Genomic DNA, 24,894 nt, shown 5'->3' on the forward strand with positions numbered 1-24,894 from the left:
TTTATCAATTAAATCTTGGATGTAAAAAAATCAGAAAATAAGATAAATTTCTGTTAAAAGAAGACCAAAGTTTTTGCTAATAGGGTAAAGTTGTAAAAAGGTAAATTTTAGATAAGTGGTAAATGTTTGCAAAAGCCATCTTTGAGAATGAGGAAAATATACAGATAATTTAGTTTAAATAGGTAAAAAAAAATTTTTTATTGTTCTATTACCGTTGTCCAAAGATATATTTTTTTATTTTATATTTTAATTACAGTTGACATTCAAAATCATTTTTATTAGTTTCAGGTGTACAGCATAATGGCAAGACAATCATATATTTTACAAAGTGACCCCCTCCATATTTCAAGTATTCTCCTGACTCTATAATTATTACTATAGTATTGACTATGTTTTATATGCTGTACTTTTACATTCTCATAACTATTTTGTAATTACCAGTTTGTATTTCTTAATCCCTTCATCTTTTTTACCCAGCTCCCCAAACTCCCTCCCTTTAAGCAACCATCAGTTTGTTCTTTGCATCTGTGAGTGCATTTCTATTTTGTTTCTTCATGTATCTTGTTCTTTAGATTCCACATGTAAGTGAAATCACATGGTATTTGTCTTTCTCTAAGTTATGTCACTTAGTATGTTACCCTCTAGATCATCCATGTGATTGCAAATGGTTATATTTCATTCTTCTTTTTTTAAGGATTGTGCTTATTTATTTTTAGGGAGAGGGGGTGGGAGAGAGAGAGGAAAGAAACAGCGATGTTTGAGAGATACATCACTTTCAATTGGTTGCCTCTCGCAGGCTCCCAACTGGGGACCTGGCCTGCAACCCAGGCATGTGCCCTGACTAGGAATTGAACCGGCAACCTTTTGGTTTGCAGGCTAGCACTCAATCCACTGAGCCACAGCAGCCAGGACTGATTTCATGCTTTTTGTGGCTAGAATATTTCATTGTATATATGTATCACTACTTTTTATCCACTCATCTATGGGCACTTGGGTTGCTTCTATGTATTATCTGCTGTAAATAATGCTGTAATAAACATAAGAGTGCATATTCTTTCAAATTAATGTTTTGGATTTCTTCTGGTATATATCCAGAAATAGAACTGCTGGATGATAAGGCAGTTCCACTTTTATTTTTTTGAGGTAGCTCTATAGTGCTTCCCACCGTACCTGCACCAGTCTGCACTGCCACCAATGTGCACGAGGATTCCCTTTCCACCTTATTTTCATCAACACTTGTTATGTGTTGTTTTATTGATGATAGTCATTCTGACAGGTGTGAGGCAATATTTCATTGTGATTTTAATGTGCATTTCTCGATGATTAGTGCTGTTTAGTATCTTTTCCTATGTTTTCTGGCCATCTGTATCTCCTCTTTGGAAAAGTATCTATTCAGGTCCTCTGCCCATTTTTTAAATTGCATCATTTGTTTCTCTGGTCTTGAGTTATATGATTTCTTTATAAATTTTGGATATTAATCCATTATAGAATGAGTCATTGACAAATATCTTTCCCCATTCAGTAGGCTGTCTTTTTGTTTTGGTGGTGGTGTTCTTTGTTTTGCATAACAATTTAGTCTGATGTAGTTCCATTTGCTTATTTTTGCTTTTGCTTTTCTTGCCCAAGGAGATATGTCAGAAAAAAATATTGCTAAGAGAAACATCAAAAAGTTCACTGCCTATATTTTCTTCTAGGAGTTTTATGGGTTTGAGTCTTACACTTAAGTCTTTACTCCATTCCGAGTTAGTTCTTGTATATGGTATAAGAAAGAGGCTTAGTTTCATTTTTTTTCCATGGATCTGTCCAATATTCCCAACATCATTTATTGACTAGACTGTCTTTACCCCGTCATATGTTCTTATATCCTTTGTCAAATATTAATTGACCATATAGGTGTGGGTTTATTTCTGTGCTCTCTATTCTGTTCCATTGTCTATGTGCCTGTTTTATGCCAGTACCAGACTGTTTTGATTAGTATAGCCTTGTAGGGTAGTTTGATACCAGGTAGTATGAAACAGTCAACTTTTTTTTTTTTTTCTCAAGATCACTGTAGCTATTTAGGGTCATTTGTGGTTCCATATAAGTTTTTGGTTTACTTTTATAATTCTGTGAAAAACACCATTGGTATTTTGATAGAAATTACATTGAATCTATGTGAGGTTCCCCGGCGAGCCCTTCTCGTGGGTCTCTGTTTGTTGTGACACTTGAGAGGTTCCCTGTCCCACAGATCCCTTGGTGAGGCTGAAAGAAGTGACTCAGAAACATTGTCTGAGGAGAGAGAAAGAGGATTGTCTCTCATAGGGAATCACTGATCACTCCTTTCTCAGTTAGGGTTTTTACTAAGTTTGCTACATGCAGAAATGCACAGGGTAAGCCTGCAGACCTCCACCAAATGGTTGGGAATAAGACCAAAGGGAAGCATAAATCAACATAGGGAGGGAGGTAGCAAGACTGGGAGGTGTCAAGGCATATCATAGAAATTCAGATGCCTCTTTTTATTTAAACATTTTGTTTTCACATTCTACTGATAAGAATTTGGGGCTACACAGAGCAAGCAGGCTTCATCAGCTTCAAAGAGCATATTGCATTCCTATTGTACTTCTAAAACCCCCCAGAGTGTGGGACTGGCAGCATGGTATGTGGGGCACAGCAGCTACAGCCCTCTGTGTTATACATACTGGTCTCCCACAAATCTATACATTGCTTTGGGTAGTATGGACATTTTAATGATGCTAATTCTTCATATCCATAAGTACAGTATATGCTTTCATTTATTTGTATCATTTTTTATTTCTTTTTTTCAATGTCTTATAATTTTCTGAATACAGATCTTTCACTTCCTTGGTTGAATTTTTTTGTAGGTTTTTTTTTTTAATGCAATTATAAATGGCATTGTTTACTTAGTTTCTTTTCTGATAGTTCATTATTGATGTATAAAAATTCAGAGAATGGGGAATATTTTTAATTAATTGATGAAGAATACTGCTTAGTAGTATCACATACTCTGGTTAAGGATAGAAATTAATATTGCTACTAATAATAATAATGCCAACAAGCAGTAATGGAATTTTTTATTATGATTCAGCAGTACAGAGGAAGAGTTCATTCGATTTGGGAATTGACATATTTATTGTATTTAAGGATCAGAAGTAGAAGACATTTGAGGATAATGAAGAATGTAAAGAAATTTCTTACCATAGGCTTTAGGATGAAAGGCAAGAAAGTAAGTTAGAAGAGTAAAGAGAGAATATGAAGACCACACAGAACTGAATATTATGTTGAAGTATAAGAACACTATTACAAGGAAAAACAGTTTGAAAAGGAAGGAGATTGGTGTGCTTGGTGGGGGGGGAGTGGTGGCAGACTATCTTTCAAATATGGCTGTACCAATATATATTCAGTTCCACATGCAGAGTTTACAATGCTACCATAACGTTTCTCCATTAGAAGTCAGGGGGGTCTATGTCCCTTTCCTCTGAAACTAGATAGAACTTTGTAATTCCCTGGACCAATAAAATTCAGTGGAAGTGATGTTGCAATATTTCAAAGGCAAACTAATGAAAGGCAACACTGGCTTCCATCTGGCTTTCTCTTGAGACATACACCATCAATTGACATGTAAGAATCTCGGCATCCTGAAGTTACTATGCTGGAGACTATGTGGGGAAACTATTATACATAGAGACAAGGGCTATGTCCAAGAAGTACCAGCTGTTCAAGGCTTCACAATTCAGGCAACAGACACATGGTAAAGAGGCTTTCAAAATCATCCCCTGAAAGAACTCTCTTCAACATCAACAGAGACGTAAGTCAGAACCATGCAGCCAAGCCACTCCCAAATATCAGACCCATGGAGAGAGTAAGCTATATTAAATTGTTATTATTGTTTTAAGACACTAAGTTTTGGTGTGATTTTAACATTGAAATAGGAAAAAAGAAACCTGATGAACTGAAGGCATGGAGAAAAATGCGAAGTAGGAGAAAATAGGGGGAAATAAAAGAGGAGAAAAACAATACAGTACTCTGCAGAAAAAGACTTTCAAAAGGAAGTTTGTTCTAAGCGTCTTAATGAATAAGAGTCAGATTACATACACAGCTTTAGGTTCAAATATCATTCATGCCAGGCTCTATTTGTAGTAACTGAACTATTAGGAAAATGTGATTTTGGAAATAAGCATTACCTCAACAGCTATGTTTAATTTATTTAGAAATCTATAATAGGAGAGGAAGAACAAATGCTATTGGAAAAGATTTTTTATGATAATTCCATTAAAGAGACAAAACATTTTTTCAGGAATGAATTGAAGGGGAGTGATGATATAATGATCCGTTTAAAATGATATGACCTATTAACAGTTCCCATAAAGCAGCAAAGATGTAGAATATGGATGATAGAGAACAAAGAACAACTAGAAATGACACTGCAATGGAGGAGGAGAAGGCTAACCTCAGGCGGGTGCTTCTAATTTAGGAAGAGAAGAGCTATAGGTAAGAGCCAAAGTTAAAGTATAGCTGTGACTCAAAAACTCATTTCAGTTTTGTTTGCAGTCCAGAAAAATCTTTAAGGTGTGGAACAAGTATAATTTAATATCTCTAATATCTCTCCCTTGACCTCACATCCCTCCCCAGATATTTCCCCAATTCTCTGCTTCACTACAGTGAATTTCCTTGAAAGAGGAAATGCCTATCATCAAAAATTCTTCTATTTCCATTGTACCCTGAGTCCACTCCAAATTTAGCACCTAAAGTTTTCGAAGGCTTTTATTATCATCACCAATGACCTCCACATTGCTAACTTAATACTTCGTTCTCATTGTACTTGAGTTATTACGTCTGGTTACTCCCTTCTCCTTGAAACTTTTCTCCTTGGCTTCTAAGATGCCCTGTTGTGGTGGTCTTCCTTTCACTTCATTGGCCATCTCTTCCCAGTTTCTTGTCATTTTCCTGACCTTGTATCTCAGTGCACCCCAGGGCACTGAACTAGTTTCCCAACTAGGCTTCCTGCTTTCACCTTAACTCCTTTAGTCTGTTGTCCACAAAGCTGGAATTGTAATCCTTTTTTAAAAAAGTAAATCAAATCCTGTTACTACTGACCTCAATACTCTCTAATGGCTTTCTATTTTATTCACGTGAAAAAAAAAAGAAGTGTTCTCAGTGTAAGCCTGCAAGGTCCTATATGATCTGCCCCTCTAACCTCATGTCCTATCACTCTCCCCTTTGCTCACTCCACCCCAGCCACAGGGGCCTAATAGCTCATCTGTGAACATACCCAGCACTTAACCTATTTCAAGGTTTTGCACTTGCTTCTCCCCTGCCTGAAATCTCTTCCCACTTGTTCTGCTGCATGTCTTGTCCCTTTATTTACTTATCCTATATAAAATTCTAATTTTTTGGCCCACAACTTGGCCATTTCATATCTCATTTACCCTCTCTTATTGTTCTTCTTAGACTTACAGATATCTGATATAGAGACTATTTAATTTTTATTTTGTTTATTTGTGTACATCCCAACTTGAATATATGAAGCAGGAGTGATATCTCTTTTATTACCTATCTCCAAAATAGGAGCCATGCTTGGAAAGTAGTAGGTGCTCAATAAATATTTGTTAAATAAATAAATGCATATTAGACTAAATAAGGTTTAAAATATCACCATAATAGATACTAGGTTGACATAAATATGACAATTTTAATGTTGACATATGTACATGGAAAGGTGTTCATGGTGCATTGCTTAGAGAACAAACAAAATTATAGAGCAGCATGTGGAGTATAATGTTAAAATATATATGGTATATATTTATAAATATGCCTAGAGCATTTTTGAAACTTGTACACTGAATCTTAGCAGGAATTATCTCAGGGAGTAAAATTAAAAATTATTTTTATTTGCTTATTTATAATTTTCTGTATTTTACAAAATTTTAACAATAATTATAGGTTTACTTGTACATTTATGAAAGACAACTAATTTCCATATATAGAAAAAAAGGCATTATGTGAACAAATGTTTATTTTATGTGCTATTCATGGAAATTTTATTTCTGTTTTAACATTCAGGATTTAGAAAGCCTGATTTTTTTAAAAAAATCTTAAATTCAAGAAGTAAATGTAGAATTTTAATGGAAGAAGCTGAAAATTCCCAACAGATACTAACTTTTGCCCTCTTTTTTCATGTTATTTTCATCAACAATTTATGAGTAATACTATGCTATCTATGCTTTGAAAAGTGGTTTATAGGGTACATATGTATGTAGGTATGAAAAAAACTATAAAAAATGAATATTTACATTAGTTACCCATAGTTATAAGATTATTATGACTTTTTTCTTCACATTCACAATCAGAAAAAAGTTGATTTTTACATTTTTGTACAAATGTGTATGTAAATATGATACTTTAAAAGTAATTAATAAAGTGAAGCAATTTAAAGAAAATACACCAAAGGTAAATAGTGGATATCTCTTAGTGATTTAAATATAAATGTTTTTATTTGTTGTTTTTCAAATGCTGTACTTAGGTACCATATATTTTAAAATGGAAACAAAATCTACCTTGAAAAGAAAAAGAAGGTAATTTAAACAGTATAATCTGTTTCAAAGAACCTTAACAACTTATTAACAATAACATGTTCCTGTGTGTTATTGTCCCATGGGATGTACAAATCGTTTCTCAGATACGTCCTTGGTAGAATTGCTCTTACAAAAATCGTTCAGTCTGTAAGTTAACAGAAAAATTTCCCTACATTCAATCATTTATTTCTCTGGAGGATAATGCCTGCACCATGCATGGATGACCTTATTTCAAAGGCCTCTATATTTTATAATAATAAAAGAAGATATATTAAATTTAAATATAAATATATGGTGATTTGAGGTTACCTGGTAATAACTTATCTCTCCTCCATTTAATAATAAATGGCCAAATCAGCAGATACATAACAACCTACCACCACGATGATCAGAATGTACAGGTAGATTCTATATTAGCATTAAATAGGAGGCAGAGAGCAGAGTTAGGAAAACAAAATTTAAAGGAATTAAAAATATTTTTCAACAGTTGGTCTTGATTTTGTTTTTAGAGGTGTCATAAATCTCTCAAAATTAAACCCAACTAATAGATTTTTCCAGAAAAAGTCAGAGCCATTCTACAGAACTGTTGTTTTCAGGTAGGAACAGTGGCAGCTTTAGACAACACTGTCCGCTTTAGACAACACTGTCCATGCCATGCATCTGACTCTTATGATTAGCCCAATTGTAAATGGTGTTTTAGTCTAAAAATATTTAAATCATCCGTGTCAAAGCAAAGGATATTATTAGTACATTAGACTTTCAATGGTTCTTAAGACTTGGAAGAAAGAGTATTTACCAAAATTTAAAATATGAAATCAAGAAAACACAGTCACAAGAGAGACGTTTAATTTTAGCTGAAAGAGCAGCTTGGGCTGCTTTGTTTGAGTACAGTAATTTACCCCCCAAAAGCACAGATGTGGCATTTACCTCATTATCATAAAGAATGATATCTGGGGACTATTCTAACCTGGTGCCATTAAGTATCCAGGATACGTAGAATTAATTATAGAACTGATTCTCCTTAATCTAAATCTTTCATCTACCAACTTCCCCTGTTGACATGCATACATAAAGTAAATATACTATCTAGGAATTAGATTTCTTTTTGTGAATCATTAAATTGGCAATATAATTAACATTTCTATTTCTATGATTGTTTTTAATGTTAGTGAAATCCTAAAGGACAAATCCATTCTTGACCCTGTTAGAGTGGGAGCCAGACCTTGTATAACAATAATAACCCACGACAATGCTTTCCCATGGAGCTATTTTGATCCTCTTGGAGAGAGTCAACCTATCTTCCCCAGTGACATGTAGACTGTGGAAACCGTTGTCTCATTCTGAGTTCTTCAATGGGTAGTCTCATATTGTATGTAGAGCATCAGATTGTGAGCCCAGCACCTCAGTAAACGACAGCAATCAACACCAAGTTACACAAACTAGAAGTGAAGACTCACTCTGGACTCCTCCATCCCATTTGCATCTCAAATGGTCATCAGATCTACCAACTATTCTCCATTGTCAATAGGTCTTAATTCAGTCATTACTATGCCTCTCCAAAACTACTGAAATAACCTCATAACTGGTAATTATCTTTCTTTCCAAACCATCTTCCCTAGTATTCATTGCTCAAACAGTTTTTCAATACACCAACCTAATCACTTTCTTTTTAAAACTTGCTAATACCCTCTTTTCTCTGTGAATAGACTCTAGTCTCCTTGATAAGGCATAAAATTCTGCACACAATATGGTTATCTTTTTTGTGTTTTCCTTATCCACTATTTCAGTGAACTTAGTCCTTCTGATGAAGTTCCAGAAGAGATCTCAGGGTCCTGTGTCTACGCTGTTTCTCAGTTTCTCCCAATCTGGCTGCCCTGTCCCCTCATTCACAGCCACCTCACATCAGTTTGTTAGGGAGAATACCAGCAGGCAGTTCATAGTGAGGTGATGATGTACACCATAATGTTTACCTAATTTTTCTTTTCTAGCGAGGCCTGCCAATAGAGGACAGTGAGAATCTCTTATTTCCCTTCAAAATACTGTTTGTCTTCCTTTATTACTATCTTAGAAGAGCTCTCTCTCTTTCTCTGTGTAAAAATATATATATGAATATATATTCATATATAACATACACACATACATTCATTCTTTCCAGAGCTGTAAACTTTAGGTTGACTCTAAATCTGAGGCTGATTAGATTTTATTTCTCTCCTCTGGATGAGAGTCTTATGAAATTTTAAGTAGACAAATTCAGTGTAAATGCAGGGGTGATTTTAGAGGAAGTCAAATATCATTAAACACAAAGTAGTTTCCTTGTGTCCATTACAAAAGAAAATGTCTTCTAATATATAGATGTTCCACTGATTTACTATCATTGTTGTTTTTTAACATTTTTTTTTCTTTCTAATATGTAGTTTCATTGGTACCCTTTTATCTGACCTGTGAAACAAGGGACCATTCCTCATTTTTGTTTCTGCACAGAGGCTTGGATATAGTAGGCTTTTAGTAAATATGTGCTGAATAAAAACCCTAGTATCTTTTACCCAGTGATAAGGTATGAGGTCTTATGCATTTCACTTATCTGTTATAAGAATGGATTCTTTATGGGAAAAAATTTAGAACAATTAAATGAGATCAGTGGCTTTTGACTAGGAGTCCTGGAAACTTAGGATGCTCACTGGCAGCTGTGGATGGTGAAGGCAAAAGTATCCTGTCCAGATTTCAGCCAAATCAACTCTACTTCCTTCTTTTTAATTTATTCATTAATAGCATTCTATTCAAAACATATATTTAAATCTCACACCGATATCATTGTAAACTATTAAAACTGATATTTTTTAAATTGCCTTTCACCTCTAAAATGTTCTGATTCAATGGCTGGTTTTCGTTTGAGTAATTAATTGAGTAGAAAGTATTGTTTTTGTTGACATTAGAATAAAGTTTATTAATTTGTGGTTTCTGTAAATTCTCCCAGGGCAAAATTATGTTCTGTTTTACTAAATTCCAATTGAAATCCACTACTTCTGATTCTGTTATTGTCACCAATAGAAATTACAGATGTTTTTACATGACACTGCTTTTATAGAAATTATCCCAAATTAGCATTTAGGTCAATACTACACTGAAATTACAGTATTGTGTGGACCCATCTGGATCTTGACATTTACCGCTGTGGTAAAGTAGCACATATATTACTTTTTCACAAATTTATTTTAAAAGTATTTTAATAAATATATTTCAATATGGTTAATTCCCTTTGCAATCCTTTTTAAAAATGTACCTTTAGAAATAGTCATAACAATATGGAGAAAAGGTGCTGATGACACACTGAAATGCTAAAAATTCCCTGATTTAGATGGTGACACAGTTGATAATTATTATCTTGGGATAAGCAGACATATGACCACAGGTGCTTTCTGCACCTGTGGGACAGACTTCAACAGCTGTACCTATTTGGCAAAAATCATCCTCACTCACCCAGTGTCATATGTTCAGGTCTGGGTATCACTATGCTCTAGAAAGTCATAATTATATCCCCTCCCTTGAACAGGAAATTGTGTTTTAGTTGATATTCTTTTCCTTGTTTCATCAGTTTATTCTGCTTGTGGTAGCTCTACATAAATTCACCCTTTAGATGCTTTCCTGATGTTTGCTTTTTCACCTTCCCAGGATCCTTTCACAAACTTCTTCTGACACAGTGATTGTCCTCGGTGGTGTACTCCTCTCCCGCCATCAGCACCTGTAGTTGGAATAGAGCCATCTTCACCTATATCTGTGATGCAGGGCAGCAAATGGGATCGATTCGACTGGTGAAATTGATGGGCATAAAACACAGGTAGAACTCAGGTGACTTAATTCTGGAATTTTAAAAGGGAAAGAGTCACACTTCCAACTCCAGCTTCTAAGAGAAAAAAGAACATATACTCAGGACTTGACAACTATCTTCCCCCTGAAGGAAAGAAGCTGCCTGAGAATGAAGCTGACACAGAAGAAAGCAGCTCAAAGACAGGAGGGGAAAAGCCCTCAGGCCCAAAAGCCAAGGTTTAAAACATGCATGAAATCAGTTTTACACCTGGACGTTCCCACTATGGAAGTCTGTTGGAGGAGGTCAAGAAGAGGACATGACTGCCTATTGACCTCAAACTGGACTCAGCAGTTGGAAGCTCCTCACCCCCTCCTGTCCTTGGAATGTGAGTTCTGTTCACAGTTCCCACAGAGGAAGCTGTTTCAAGGACAGAACCACAAGAGAATAATGTATTGTTGAGACCATCTGGACTGAATATGTGACTGAAACCAGTTAAGGTTTTTATATAAACTGACAATTCTGGCAGACAGATGCAGAGATCTACTAATCTTTCAGTCACCCAAGACAAGCCTCATCATGGGTAAGTTCCCTTGCATATTAAGCCCGCCGGCCGCCTACCAGTCTGGAGTGGTCTGCTTCCTTTAGGTCTCTCCTTGCCATCCATCTTTGGGAGCCAGTTTGTGAAGTGACAGGGCCACAAAAGCTCTCTCTAGCTTAAGCCATTTTTAGTTGGCTTATATCAAAAAGAACAATTACCTTGGTAAAAGTCATAATACAAGTTTAGTGACTCAGTGCCTGTAAAAGGAAACAGTTGATTAGTTTTATGAGATTTTTAAAAATATACTTAATTGATTATGCTGTTACAGTTGTCCCAAATTCTTCTCCCTTTGTTCCCATCCACCCAGTGACCACCCTCCCTTCAGTTGCCCCCTCCCTTAGTCCATGCCCATTGGTTGTGCACATAGTTCTTCTCAACATCTTCTTATCTACTTCACTCCCTCCTACTATGCTTCTTAGTTCCTGTACCATCTCCCTCCCTTTCCCGGCTTCCCTCTCCCCGCTGAACCTCCCCCCCAAATATTCCCCATACCTATAATTCTTTTCCCACTCTTGTTACCTACTTAGTTTGCCTTTGTTTTGATTCCTTAGCTTCTGTTGTTGGTTGTTATGATATGGTTTTCATTTTAATGTTCATAGTTTTGATCCTCTTTCTCCTAAACAAGTCCCTTTGACATTTCATATAACAGTGGTTTGGATCTGATGAACTCCTTTCGTTTTACTTTGTCCTGGAAGCACTTTCTCTGCCCTTCTATTCTGAATGACAGCTTCGCTGGATAGAGTAATCGTGGCTGTAGGTTTTTGCTTTCCATTACTTTGAATATTTCTTGCCAGTCCCTTCTTGCCTGCAGAGATTCTTTTGGTAAATCATCTGATAGTCTTATTGGGACCCCTTTGTATGTAATTCTCTTCTTCTCTCTTGCTGCTTTTAATATTCTCTCTTTACCCTTACTTTTTGACATTTTGATTATAATGTGTCTTGGTGTGGTTCTCCCTGGGTCCAGTGTTTTTGGAACTCTCTGTGCTTCCTGGACCTGTAAGTCTATTTACTTCCCCAAGTTAGGGAAGTTCTGTATCATTATTTTTTCACATAATTTTTCAATTTCTAGTTCTTTTTCACCTGGCAACCCTATGATTCGGATGTTTGCCCACTTATAGCTGTCCCATAGGTTTCTGAGCTTCTCATTTTCCTCACTTTTTGTTTCCTCTTTCTGCACTGGTTGACTGTTTGTTCCTTCCCTATGTTCTGATTTATTGACTTGATCCCTGGTTTTCTGTCCCTCACCACTAGTTTCATATGTGTTTTTGTTCATTTCAGCAGGACTAGCCTTCATTCCTTCCCCATCTTGTTTAAGATATGCTGTTAGGTCTGTAAGCATTCTTATAACCAAAGCCCTGAACTGTGCCTCAGAAAGATTTCCTATCTGCTGATCCATTAGATTAGATATTTGCTGTCAGGTCAGCTCGTCACTGGGATCTCTATCATGATCTGTGCCATCCTGACAGTTTTGTGTTTACCTTTGCTTCCTGGGCAGGGCTGTCATACCTCCTATGCTATAGAGGGTGGAGCCTCATGCACTCATCACTACCAGGTGACCCTTCTCACACACTGTGGCATTTTGTGTGGGGGTGGGGTCCAAGATGGATTCCTGCCATTTACTCTCTGCTGAGAGACTGGGAGCCTCCTCCTCCATCCCCACGGCCTCCGGCCCTCACTGTCTGAGGCAATGGGGGTCTGCCTTCCCTCGCATTGGAATCTCGAGCTGACATGTTTGGTCTGCAGCTGAGGGTGCTCCCCAGGTGCTTCTCGCTTCTCCTTTAATATGGGTGTCTATGCTTACCGCTTACTGCCATCCCACTGCTGTTCCCTCAGCTGCCACCTCCAGCACAGCTTGACTTCTCCGCCCTGGTCCCGCCCCTCCTATCAGTCCAGGTGAGCACCACTTTTTTATAACTTCATACGTTGGGCTTCCATTTAGCTTTATTTTTCTGTAACTTCGGGTTATTTCTGGTTTTTCGGTATTTGTATTTCTTCTTAGTTGTGGAGGGAGATAGAGCATGTCAGTCTAGGCCTCCATCTTGGCCAGAATTAGGGAAAGACTCAGTTTTATGATGTTGTAATTATTTTGTTAAATAATAAGTAATTGGGTGCAATATAACTGGCACTTGCTGATCTCTGTGATGTAAATTTATCTACTTAATATATATAGTAACCATGAATACGATTAGCCCATTTTTATAGAGGAATAAATTCCAGTGTAATTTCCTATATGAAGTCATTTACCTACATTTATAGAGGAAAAACAGTGTTACAGTTTTAGAGGGAGCACTCCAGAAACGTTTTTTTTTGTTGTTTTTTTTTTTTTTTTATCATGCATTCCAAAAACAAAATATAACTTCTTTTCCAGTATAAAATGAATACAAACAATTGCAATCAACAATTCTTTAATTGTATACACACAAATGCTTCTCTCCCATCTCAGTAGTTGATTACCTACACCAAATTTTTCCCTAATTTTTGGTCAAGGCAGAGTTTTATATTTCTAAGCATTCATGATAGGAAGGTCTCGGGGGGGGGGGGGGTTCAAAGTGGAAGTCTCATGATACCTAAAAAGAGATGATGTGTTCTGGATTCTTGTGAGGAAGAACACAAAGTATGGATGAGATAAAGAATTCCTATTTAGTCCAGGCATTACACTTTTGCTGTAACACAATATTTCAGACTGGGAGGCTTATAAAACAATGGAAATTCATTTCTCACTGTTCTAGAAACTGCAGTTCACCATCAAGGCACGTGCATAATCATGGTCTCATTAGGGCGCTCTTCCCGGTTCATAGCTGGCACCTTCCTGCTATGTCCTCACAAGGTGGAAGAAGGACTAAGGGGTCTCTCTGGAGCCTCTTTTCAAGGCACTAATCCAATTCATGAGGGTTTCACACTCACAACTTAAGCATCTCCCAAACTGGCTGCCTACTCATATCATCAACTTTTGGGTTTAGGATTTCAACATATGAATTTATGTGGACAAAAATATTTATTTAGACAGTAGCAATGCCTCTCATTGAAGCTACGAAAAAAATAGTTGTCAGGTGATGAGCACGTGTAGAGGATTACATTCCCAGGGAAACCGAGAATTTCTGCATCATGCTCACTGTGTTTAGAGGTTCTGAGGAACTGTAGCAGAAGCAGCACACCTTTTAAGCATCCTGGTGTTTGTGGCACATGTTGACAGCATTTCTTATTTGGGAAGATAAAGTACACCAGTTTGATACTAGTGGGCCTTGAATTCCCCACACATTTTCCTGGGAAGCTTTGATGCCTTGTCTCCTTTTTCATATCTTCAAATAACATAAAGTTGCCTTAATGAGGCTAATTAATAAAGTGGAAACTGAGCAAGCTCAGGTTTCTAGGAAAAATCTGGGTTATAATTGGAAGTCTTACACTCTTTAGTATTCTATTTGGCACAGGGGAGACTTTTCCATGCATGTGCCATGTATGTATCATTTTTAGTATCTAGCTTGTGGCTTTCTTGGAAGTATAATATCTGAAATCAGTACACTCAGAACACAATAATTGAATTTGGACATAATTAGGAAAGTTCACAGCTCAAAAAAGATTTGTGAGGAAATGGTGACATAGGAAGATGACTTGAATCAGTAATGCTCTTAGGAAGCAAGGGCAGAAACTGAAGGCTTATTCTGGGCAGTTACTTTAGTTAAGAAGGTGGTTGGAAAAAATACATCTGCCTTTCTTTCAGGTGAACAACGCAAGTCGTCCAGCATGATAGTCTTCATTTTCCTGGGTAAGTGAATTATGCTTCTGGTTTATCTGAACTCATACCAACTCTTTCATGCACCAAATGCTTTTCTATCTAACTCAACTGTCAATTAAGCTAATAGGGGCTATGAAGTATCAATTACAATCTATATTTTAAACATGGTTTATTACTTTTGCAAAATATCCACTTATTTTTATTTATAACTGCAGAAAGAGCATAATGTAAGAATTGCATTTGTTACTTAGGTTGCCTCTGTTTTATTGTATACAAAAATCCAATTAGTTTGAATTATTTATTAGGATTTATAGAACTCACATATATACTCAAACTTTTAGAAATGAAACCTTCCAGTATCTATTTATATGTTCTAAGGTGACAAATTTCAAATTATTATCTATTTTTCTTTGAAGTTAAATAAAAATGAGATTAACTTAAATCATTCAGTTCTCCTAATTTTAAGGCATTAATATTTAAAAGGTAGGAGTCGTTTAGTAAAATAAACAACACTAAAGCAAATACTTCATATTTCAGTCAGTTTCTGTGACCTGGAAATAAAATATGGTTATATCCCCCTTATATTGGGGGATGTAAATATATTGTAAAATGCTGGTGAAAAAGAATTCTAATTCATGAGATCTGCTGATATATGTGTTACTGGAGAAGCTATTCTATTTTCTTCAGCATTTATTAGAATAAAAGGGATATTTATTATCATAGCTAAATATTAACAATCCATTCATTAAAAAATCAAATATATTTTCTGCTTATTCTACACTAATAAATATGGATGAATAAAGGCATAATTGTGGGCAAGAAAACAAAGGTTATTTCAAATTATGTTGAACACAAAAGGGCAGTTAAAATAAATCAAGTCAAAAAAATTTTTTTAAAAAGGAAAGAAATTTTTATATATTTTTAGTTTTCCTTTGGTTTAAATAATAGTTATTCAATGTTCCAAAATTTTATTTCTTGTGTTTATTTCTAATAATAATAATGTCTTATTTATATTTTTTATAATAAAGGGAAATCTAGGAGAGTTTACCTTTTGTAGATCAGGTAGCACTATAACAGAACACCCAAGATATATTACAATCTCATTATGTCCAGTTGAAAAGGCAATGACGGCCTCTTGTTTTCAACTTTTACTTCTAGATTAACCTTGACACTAGGTTGAATGAAGAAGAGAAATTGTTTTCAATACTTATATGATCAGAATTGTGCTATTTGATAGTTTTAACCAATACTTATTATAGTTTATCCTTCAAAATACTTGTTTAACATTATCTAAATAGGTCTTACGATGTGGGAAAGTCCAAAGAAGTGTGAGACATAGTGAATTATTAGAAGAGAGTAATGTCCTAATGAGTCTTTTACATTTTAAGAAGGTGAATATAATGTGCAACATTCTCCATCTTATTTATTTTATTTATTTAAAAAATTTTTATTGTTATTTTATTACAGTTGTCCCATTTTTCCTCCTTTACCCTCCTCTTCCCAGCCCACACTGCTCCCCACTCCCACAGTCAATCCCCATACCGTTGTCCATGTCCATGAGTCTTTCATACATGTTCTTTGACTAGTTCCCTTCCTTTATTTATACCATTACCCCTCTTACCCTCCCCTGTCGTTGCTGTCAGCCTGTTTCATGTTTCCTGGTCTCTGGTTCTATTTTGCTCATTATTTTATTTTTGTTCACTAGGTTCCTCTTACAGGAAAGAGGATATGTAATATTTCTTTCACCAACTGGCTTATTTAACTTAGCATAATATCCTCTACTTTCATTCATACTGTCGCAAAACACAGGAGTTCCTTCTTTCTTTCTGTTGTATAGTATTTCATTGTGTGAATGTACTACAGTTTTTTGATCCACTCATCTACTGATCGGCACTTGGGTTCTTTCCAGCACTTGGCTATTGTAAATAACACTGCTATGAATAAAAGGGTCCATAGGCTCTTTTGCTATTTAGTGATTCTTAGGGTATATTCCAGCAGTGGAATTGCTGAGTCAAAAGGCATTTCCATTTTTAGTTTTTTAAGGAAATCCAATACTGTTTTCCACAGTGGCTGCACCAGTCTGCATTCCCATCAACAATGCACTAGGGTCCTCTTTTCTCCATATACTCTCCAGCACTTGTTTGTTGATTTGTTCATGACCATTCAACAAATCATTGTGGTTTTAATTTGCATCTCTCTAATGGCTAGGGATGTTGAGCATCTTTTCATATGTCTATTGGCCATCTATATGTCCTCCTTGGAGAAGTGTCTATTCATGTCCTTTGCCCATTTTTTAATTGGATTATTTGTCTTCCTGGTGTTGAGTTGGATAAGCTCTTTTTATACTTTGGAGATCAGATCCTTGTCTGATGTATCATTGGCAAATATGTTCTCCCATACAGTCAGTTCCCTTTTTATTCTGATGATGTTTTCTTTAGCCAAACTGAAGCTTTTAAATTTGATGTAGTCCATTGTTTATTTTTTTTTCCTTTATTTCCCTTGCCCTAGGAAATATATTGGAAAAAATATTACTACATGGGATATCTGAAATTTTACCACTTGTTTTCCTCTAAGATTTTCATGGTGTGATGACTTATATTCAAGTCTTTTATCCATTATCGAGGTTATTCGAATATATGGAGTAAGTTGGTGGCCTGGTTTCATTTTTCCCAACACCATTTATTGAAGAGGCTATTTTAACTCTGTTGTATGTTTATGCCTCCATTCTGGGCTCTCTATTCTGTTCCATTAATCTATGTGTTTGTTCTTATGCCAGTACCAGACTATTGTGATTACAGTAGCCTTGTAGTATAGTTTGATATCATGTATTATATCCCTACAAGTTTGTTGTTCTTTCTCAAGATTGCTGAGGCTATTGAGGATCCTTTTTGGTTCCATATAAATTTTTGAAAATATTTGTTCTAGATCTGTGAAATATGTCATTTGTATTTTAATAGGAATTACAATGAATCTATAGATTGCTTTAAGTAATATGGACATTTTAATGATGTTAATTTTTCTAATACATGAAAATAGTATATGCTTCCATTAATTTTTATCTTCCTTTCTTTCTTCAGTGTTCTATAGTTTTCCAGGTACAGGCCTTTTATTTCCTTGGTTAAGTTTGTTCCTGGTACTTTATATTTCTTGTTGCTATAATAAATGGGATTTTTTCCTAGATTCTTTTTCTAATATTTCATTGTCGGTGAACAAAAATGCCCTTGATTTCTGAATATTGGCTTTGAACCCTGCTATTTTGCCAAATTCACTTATTAGATCAAGTAGTTTTTTGGTGGTGACTATATGGTTTTCTTTATGCTATCATGTCATCTGCAAATAATGACAGCTTTACTTCCTTGTTTGCAATATGGATACCTTTTATTTCTTTTTCTTATTTGATCGTTGTGTCTAGAACTTCCAGTACTATGTTAAATAAGAGTGGTGAAAGCAAACACCCTCATCTTGTTGATTTTAAGAGAAAAGCTTTTAGTTTTTGCCTGGAGAACCCTTGAAAATTCCTAGATTAAATACATACTCATGAATCGCTGTTAGTAATGAATAAGATTTTGGAAAGCTACAGATAGTCATGTGGGCCAAAACATTGAGATAGTTTTTCTAGTTGATTATGTATTTCATCTGAGTGGAAGATATAAAAAATCATGTAAAATAATCAAGTGAATTGTTCAACCTCAAAATTTAAATATGAAAGAGATTATATACAAATAATAGGTAGAATTCATCAATAATTATTACATTTAGGTATTAGTGATCTTTTGATGACATATCCAGGAGACCATCACCTCTAAGTTGCTTGAGGTAGCTAAATATGATGTAATGATTAGTGGAAAATATAATTCCATTTTTTAAATAAATTGAATTTCTGGCATAAAATTCCTACTTCAGGGTGTTTGGCAAGCTGGATTTAAACAAGTAACCTTGGGTCAGAATCCAAGGGGCTCACTTTATTTTTCTCTAAGCTCTCTAACCTAGGACAGGGACAGAAGCTTGACTAGATGAGGTTATCAATGAACACATTTTAAAAAATAGCTGATATGTCAATTTCTGCTCCAGCCCTCAATAAAAATAATGAGATTGAGCAACATCCATGGCACTAACCTTTAAATGTGGTGACCCACCAAGTAGTACATATAATCTTATCAATTGTCTTGAATTCTCCTTTTGAGAAGAAGTTTGGAAAGAGGTAAGATAAAGATAAAATTTTAAGGGTTTACTTGAAGCCTATAACTATATTGTCATAGATGACTGATAATTAATACCACCTCTTTTAAAAATTAGTTGTTTGGATCTGATTAAGATGTAGCCAAGCACCTCTTGATTATCTCTATAAGTCATTTGCAATTTTCACAGTTTTCTATGGATTGACTAAGCAAGTGTCAGGTTGCATGCTTACAGAATCAACTTGAGTAATTTCACAACGTATTAAATTAACATTGCTACTTTCTTGATATTTTTGGAAAACTTGCTGGAACCTTTCCTCTTCTATCCAAAATAACTTGTAAATATCTGAAGAGTGTTATTTTAATTGAATATTATAAGTTTTTTAAATATATAACTCCTCTATAAACAACTACTCAAGTTGGTGTAAGTTAACATTCATTTATTAAATATCTGTTTGGTTGGCTAAAAAAAATTTTTTTCCCATAAGATGGCTCTAGTAGCACTCATTTGTCTTTAACTTTATTCAAAACAATTTTATTGGATGGTACTGTGACAACTGTCATATCAGCATGCATTTTAGAAAACATCAAAATTGATGAATTTTTGTATAGCCATTTTAATATTGAAATGCTGGAAGAAAATACACTACATTTTTGGCGTATTGTGCTTTATTAGTCCAAGAAATGTAAAAATGAGACTGAAATACAAATAAAGATCTGTACAGTGTACAGAGAAGGTGCTGTGACTAATAGAACATGTCAAGAGTGATTTCCAAAATTTTGTGCTAGAGATTTCTCACTGGACTATGCTCCATGGTTGGGTGGATCAGTTGAAGATGATAGCAATCAAACTGAGACATTAATTGAGAGCAATCATGTTATACCGTGTGGGATGTAGCTGACATACTCAAAGTATTCAAATCAATAAAGTTATTGGTCCAAATGAAAAAATGTGTCTATTTTATGGAAAAAAAAAAAAACTAAATGAACTTTTCAGCCAACCCAATACAATGCATCATTGCATTTGATGAGGAGGATACAATTATTAATTACCCCTCATTTCTGCCCAATAAAACCCTAAAACCCGGTTGTGGAGACAAGCACAAAAAATGCATCCCTTTATTCCAGAGCAGTAAATGCTATAACTGAGGAATTCCCAAAATTGTAGTGAAACAAATGAAGGGTGTTAAATTCAATTTGAATATAGGAAAATGGCATATTGAATAAAGGGAAAGATTCCATAGAATAGGTAATTATTGTGTTGAATCTTAAAGGACAAAAAGGATTATTCCAGAGGAAAAAGAAAAGGAGTGCCTACCAGTGACTATACAGCAAGTAGCTCAGAGGTACAAGACAACATAGAACATTTGGAAAACTATAAATGCTTCAGGACCTCCAGATTGCATATGATGAAGATTGTGAGACTTATGCTAGGAGGGACTATCCAAAGGATAAAGCAGAGAAACGACAGGACTTGAATATTGCATTAGGCAATTTGGGCATGTAAAAAATCTATCTGAATAGATAAAATTGGAGGCAGACTGATTAACTAATGAGCTGGTCAAATATTCTAAATGAAAGTCAATTAAATATACAAGAATGGATATGGAAGAGTGATGTTCAGGATAAAAAGGAGTCTTTAACAAATCCAAGCTTTCTGTTTTGGGTGCCTATGTGAGTGATGGAATTGCTGATGAAGTAGGGTGGTCCATCAGGGACTGCAACTATGAGGACAATATTAAAGGTATTATAGTCTGGAAGTGTGTTGAGAACATTTAGGTGGAGGTAACAGTTAGCCTCTATGACTGGAATACTAGAAAATAAGGCATTGAATTACACATTTGAGAATTATCAGTCTAGAGATGCTAGCTAAAACCATGAAAGTGCATGGAATTAGCCACAGAGAATGTGTTTAATGAGAATGGGAGAAGTGTGAGGACAAAATCTAAGATAAAAATAGACATCAGCAGATAAATAAGAGGTTCCTGGGTAGAATTCTGAGTGGTCAGAAAATGTCAAGTAAGTATCAAGAGAACTAGAGGAGAATATTACCAAAGGAAGGAGTTTCAAGAACAAAATAGCAACAACAAAATGCCCAAAGATAAAAGTAGGCAAGGTAAAGTCTTAAAACTTTCAAATTTGATGTTATGAAAATGATTAGAGCATTTTAAATAGCAGTTCCAATGGAGTAATTATAAGTTGAAAAAATAGGCAATAAGAAAAAGAGAGAGAACAAATTCAGCTGTTCTTTAAGAATATTATTTAGAAGAAATATAGATCTAAAGCTAGAGGAGAGGTTAAGATTCATTCCAGTTTCATAATGATCTTGTCAGATTTTATTTTCCATAATTATGCTCTTTATGATAAATACATTAGATTTGAGGTAAATAACTGCCACACTGTAATATCGCAAACTTGTTTTTGTTGGTATGTTATAGTTGTTATTCAAGCTCTTGGGCTGTGTTCAGAAAATGAATCCACTTCACAGACCATTGACTGTACATATTTAAGAGAACAATGCCTGAGTGGCGAGGATGGGTGTAAACATGCGTGGAGACTAATAGAAGATGCCTGCAATATTTCAGGTAAAACACAGTGTTTAAAATACATTTAAGTGATTTTACTTTATTGAGATAAGAATAGGATTCAACATTTTCTTTCACTATCTGAGGAACTAAGTTAGTTTGAGTAAATACTTGACTCGAACATGATATTCTAGTGATTCACCTGCAGTTGCCTATTTGGGAATTATAGTTACAAAATAGTATTCTTAAATTGTGCAAGGGCCCTAATGCATTGACACTGTGGGCAGCTTTATGTTTATCTCATTATATATAATGTTACAATTATATGTATGCTTCTCAGAAGCATGACAATGGTTTTTGAAATAAAATGTTCTTTTTCTTATATGTTAATATGTTAAGTCACCCTGGCTGGTTTGGCTCAGTGGATTGAGCGTCGGCCTGCGAGCTAAGTGTCGCTGGTTCGATCTTCCAGTTAGGGCACATCAGAGAAGGAAAACTCTGACTCCAAAAAACCTCCACTGCCTTGCGGCATACCGCTTCAGGGGAAAGGCTAAGGGAGTAAACCCCGACAGAAAATCCAGAGCCGGAGTCCCTAAGGCGGTTTGACGTTGTAGTCAACACCGGCAACTCCTGCGGCGCACCTGAAGCCAAGCTGTATTGACTCCGTCTTTCCCTTGGACCCTTCAGCTGCGAAGAGAGGGGGGGGGGGGGTCTGCTGCATGGGCAACAGCAGACCCTCCATATCACCCTGCCCAGGCTCTGTAGCTTCAGCTTCACTGGAGAGGACACTCCAGCGTCATCGCAAGATGTCGATTCAACACGGGAGGAGACAGATACCGTGTCACTCCTGAGTCGGACTGCACAGCCATTCTCGGCGGTGCAGATAGACTCTTAAGAAGCTACACCATCGTCTCTCGAGACGGACGGCTGCCGACGATGGAATATGTTAAGGATAAAATAAAGAAAATAACTTTTGTGATGATCAAAGGCATTATTATTTATTTGTATGTGCATAATATGCATTCTATATTCTCATAACATAAACACTATTTTGCATTCTAACTGTGTCTGGGACAAGTTAAAAATAATAATATGTATTATTCCAAACATTTGAGGGGAGGCCCAAAGGGTAGAGAATGTGAAGATTAGAGAGTCTCTGTAACTTATTTAAAAGAAAAAAAAAACATTCTAAATAATCAAGTAGCTGAATAAATATTGAATGAGGGCATTACAGGAAGATTCCATGTACTAAAACTAGATAAACTGATTATACAATAGTACATTTCCTTAATAGTATTATGACAAAACTTTTCAAAAAAATCATATTCTTACAAAATAATTTTATCATCCTGTATAACAAATATTACTATACATTATAAGCTGATCAACTTGCTGAAATATTCAATAAAAGAAATCCAAAAGGGAAAATAAAAATATTTTTTTCATGACTCACTTTATTTCTCCATCTGTTTCACGAAGCATTGCATATGCTTCTTCTACCTCCCAAAAGATGTCAGATGGAATGTGTAGGGTTAAGAGGCAGCAACATGTAGTCCTGACAATGCCAATATTTACAATCCCCACTATCAGATTTCTAGGAGCTACACAGGGTGCAGAGGAAGGGAGAAAGATTTCCTTCTCTGCCTTGCCCTTGAAGGGAGTACATAGACTGATCATTCTCCATAGAAAGTTATAGCTCCCTAATCCAAACCTTCTTAATAAAGATTAAATTAAAAAATAAGGTGCATAATACAAAAGAAGTGAAAAAAAAAAACCACATACACCTCATTTTAGCTCAATGTCTTTGGAATTTTCATGCTTTGGAATTCCCCATGTGCATGTATTAAAATTTGATTTTCTCCTGGACTTTTTAATTTTTTGCAGGGTTTGGAATTATAGATATTATTAGTAATTAAACTCCTCCTAAATAATCCTATATTTTATCTTTTTTAATTAAATTTATTGGGGTGAAAAAAAGTGATAGTTTTCTAATCCAAACATTCTTATTACTGTTTAGGAAAATATTTTCAAAGGCATAATTTGCTCCAAGTGGCACAGTATTTTTAGTTGAGAATAGGGGATAGTAACAAAAAACAATCTGTTATTTGTTTTGATGATGAAGCTCCTTCTTATATTTTATATAGCAATTTAAAATATCACATTTATTGTCACAAATTAGATTATATTTATTATTTCAGTATACAAATAGCAGCAAATTACAATATTTGCATAGTTATCCCATGCATGAAGCAGGCATATAAATATTCCTAAATACACAAATGAAATAACTTCAAGTAGTTTTATTCAGAAAAATACAAAAGAAAAAAGAAAAAAAAGAAAGAAAATTGTTGGGTAGATAAATGTAGCTTTTTAAATTAAAACAGAAAATGAATTATTGGTAATTATGAAAGATTCATTATTTAATAATATTTGTTTTCTAAGTGTCGAGACTCCTTCATTTCCCATGCTAATTTTAGCGCCACCTGCGCATCTCGTGCTATAATCTCAGGATAGGATGTAAAATAAAATAACAAGTTAAGACAAAATAGTTAATGAAATAGCTAAACTGACAACTGATCTAAGATTGCAGAGCATTCTGTTCACTTCATATAAGGGCAGCCTTGATTATTAAAGAGCAAAAATTGGCATTCAAAGTGGGTACAAAACTATTTTATTATTACTTTTCTTTTTTCTGTCTTTTAAAATATGGAAAATTTAAATATATTTTAGAAACTAAATAGTAGAGGAAAAGGACAGTAAAAACATATATTTTTGCTAAAATGTTACATCTGCAGCAAGCCCAGAAAATCTTATTATAATAATGAAGTATTCAGATATTAAAAGCACTTTGGGGAAAATTATGTTCAAATTAATATCTGGAGTGCTATATGTTTGACTGTGAACTTCAGATAACCCCTGCAAGATGAAGGATTCATCAAGCTGTAACCTGGGCATCCAATCCTTAATGGAAAGTAATTTTCAATTTCAAGATTGTCTCTGCACTGATGACCTCTATTGCACTGTTAACAAACTGCTTGGAAAAAAATGCATCAATGAATCAGGTAATACATTGCTATATGGCATATTTAAAGTCATGAAAAAGAAAATTTAATCAGAGCTATGTAATTTTATTAACTTTTAAATAATTTGAGCTCTGATTGATGTGGCTCAGTTGGTTATGCATCATCCTGCTAGGCGAAAGGTCACCAGTTTGATTCCTGGTCAAGACACATGCCTGGGTTGTGGGTTCTGTCCCCAGGCAGTGTGCATACAAGAGGCAATTGATCAATGTTTCTCTCTCATATAGATGTTTCTCTCCCTCCCTTCCCCTCTCTCTAAAATAAATAAAATCTTTTAAAATAATAATTTGATAAATTCTTCATGCAATTTAAGTTTCTTTGAGTTGTAGATCACTGTATGTGCATATTTCTGTAATTACTAACCACAATTTCAAGCTTGATTCAATTATAATTCACTAGAATT

At 35.0% G+C, this 24,894-nt stretch overlaps 1 protein-coding gene across 1 annotated transcript in view; it reads left to right on the plus strand.

Annotated features, from left to right (window-relative positions):
• Positions 1 to 14,716: 14,716 nt before the first annotated feature.
• The window catches only part of GFRAL (GDNF family receptor alpha like), a 57,542-nt gene continuing 47,364 nt past the window's right edge, over positions 14,717 to 24,894 (plus strand). The window contains exons 1-3 of the mRNA XM_090280804.1: positions 14,717 to 14,738; positions 21,337 to 21,471; positions 24,321 to 24,473. Coding sequence (XP_090136930.1) covers positions 14,717 to 14,738; positions 21,337 to 21,471; positions 24,321 to 24,473 — 310 coding nt within the window. The remainder of the gene's footprint in view (positions 14,739 to 21,336; positions 21,472 to 24,320; positions 24,474 to 24,894) is intronic.

Source organism: Furipterus horrens, unplaced genomic scaffold (genome assembly GCF_987537825.1).
Source record: "Furipterus horrens unplaced genomic scaffold, mFurHor1.1.pri manual_scaffold_6, whole genome shotgun sequence".
Taxonomy (NCBI): Eukaryota; Metazoa; Chordata; class Mammalia; order Chiroptera; family Furipteridae; genus Furipterus; species Furipterus horrens.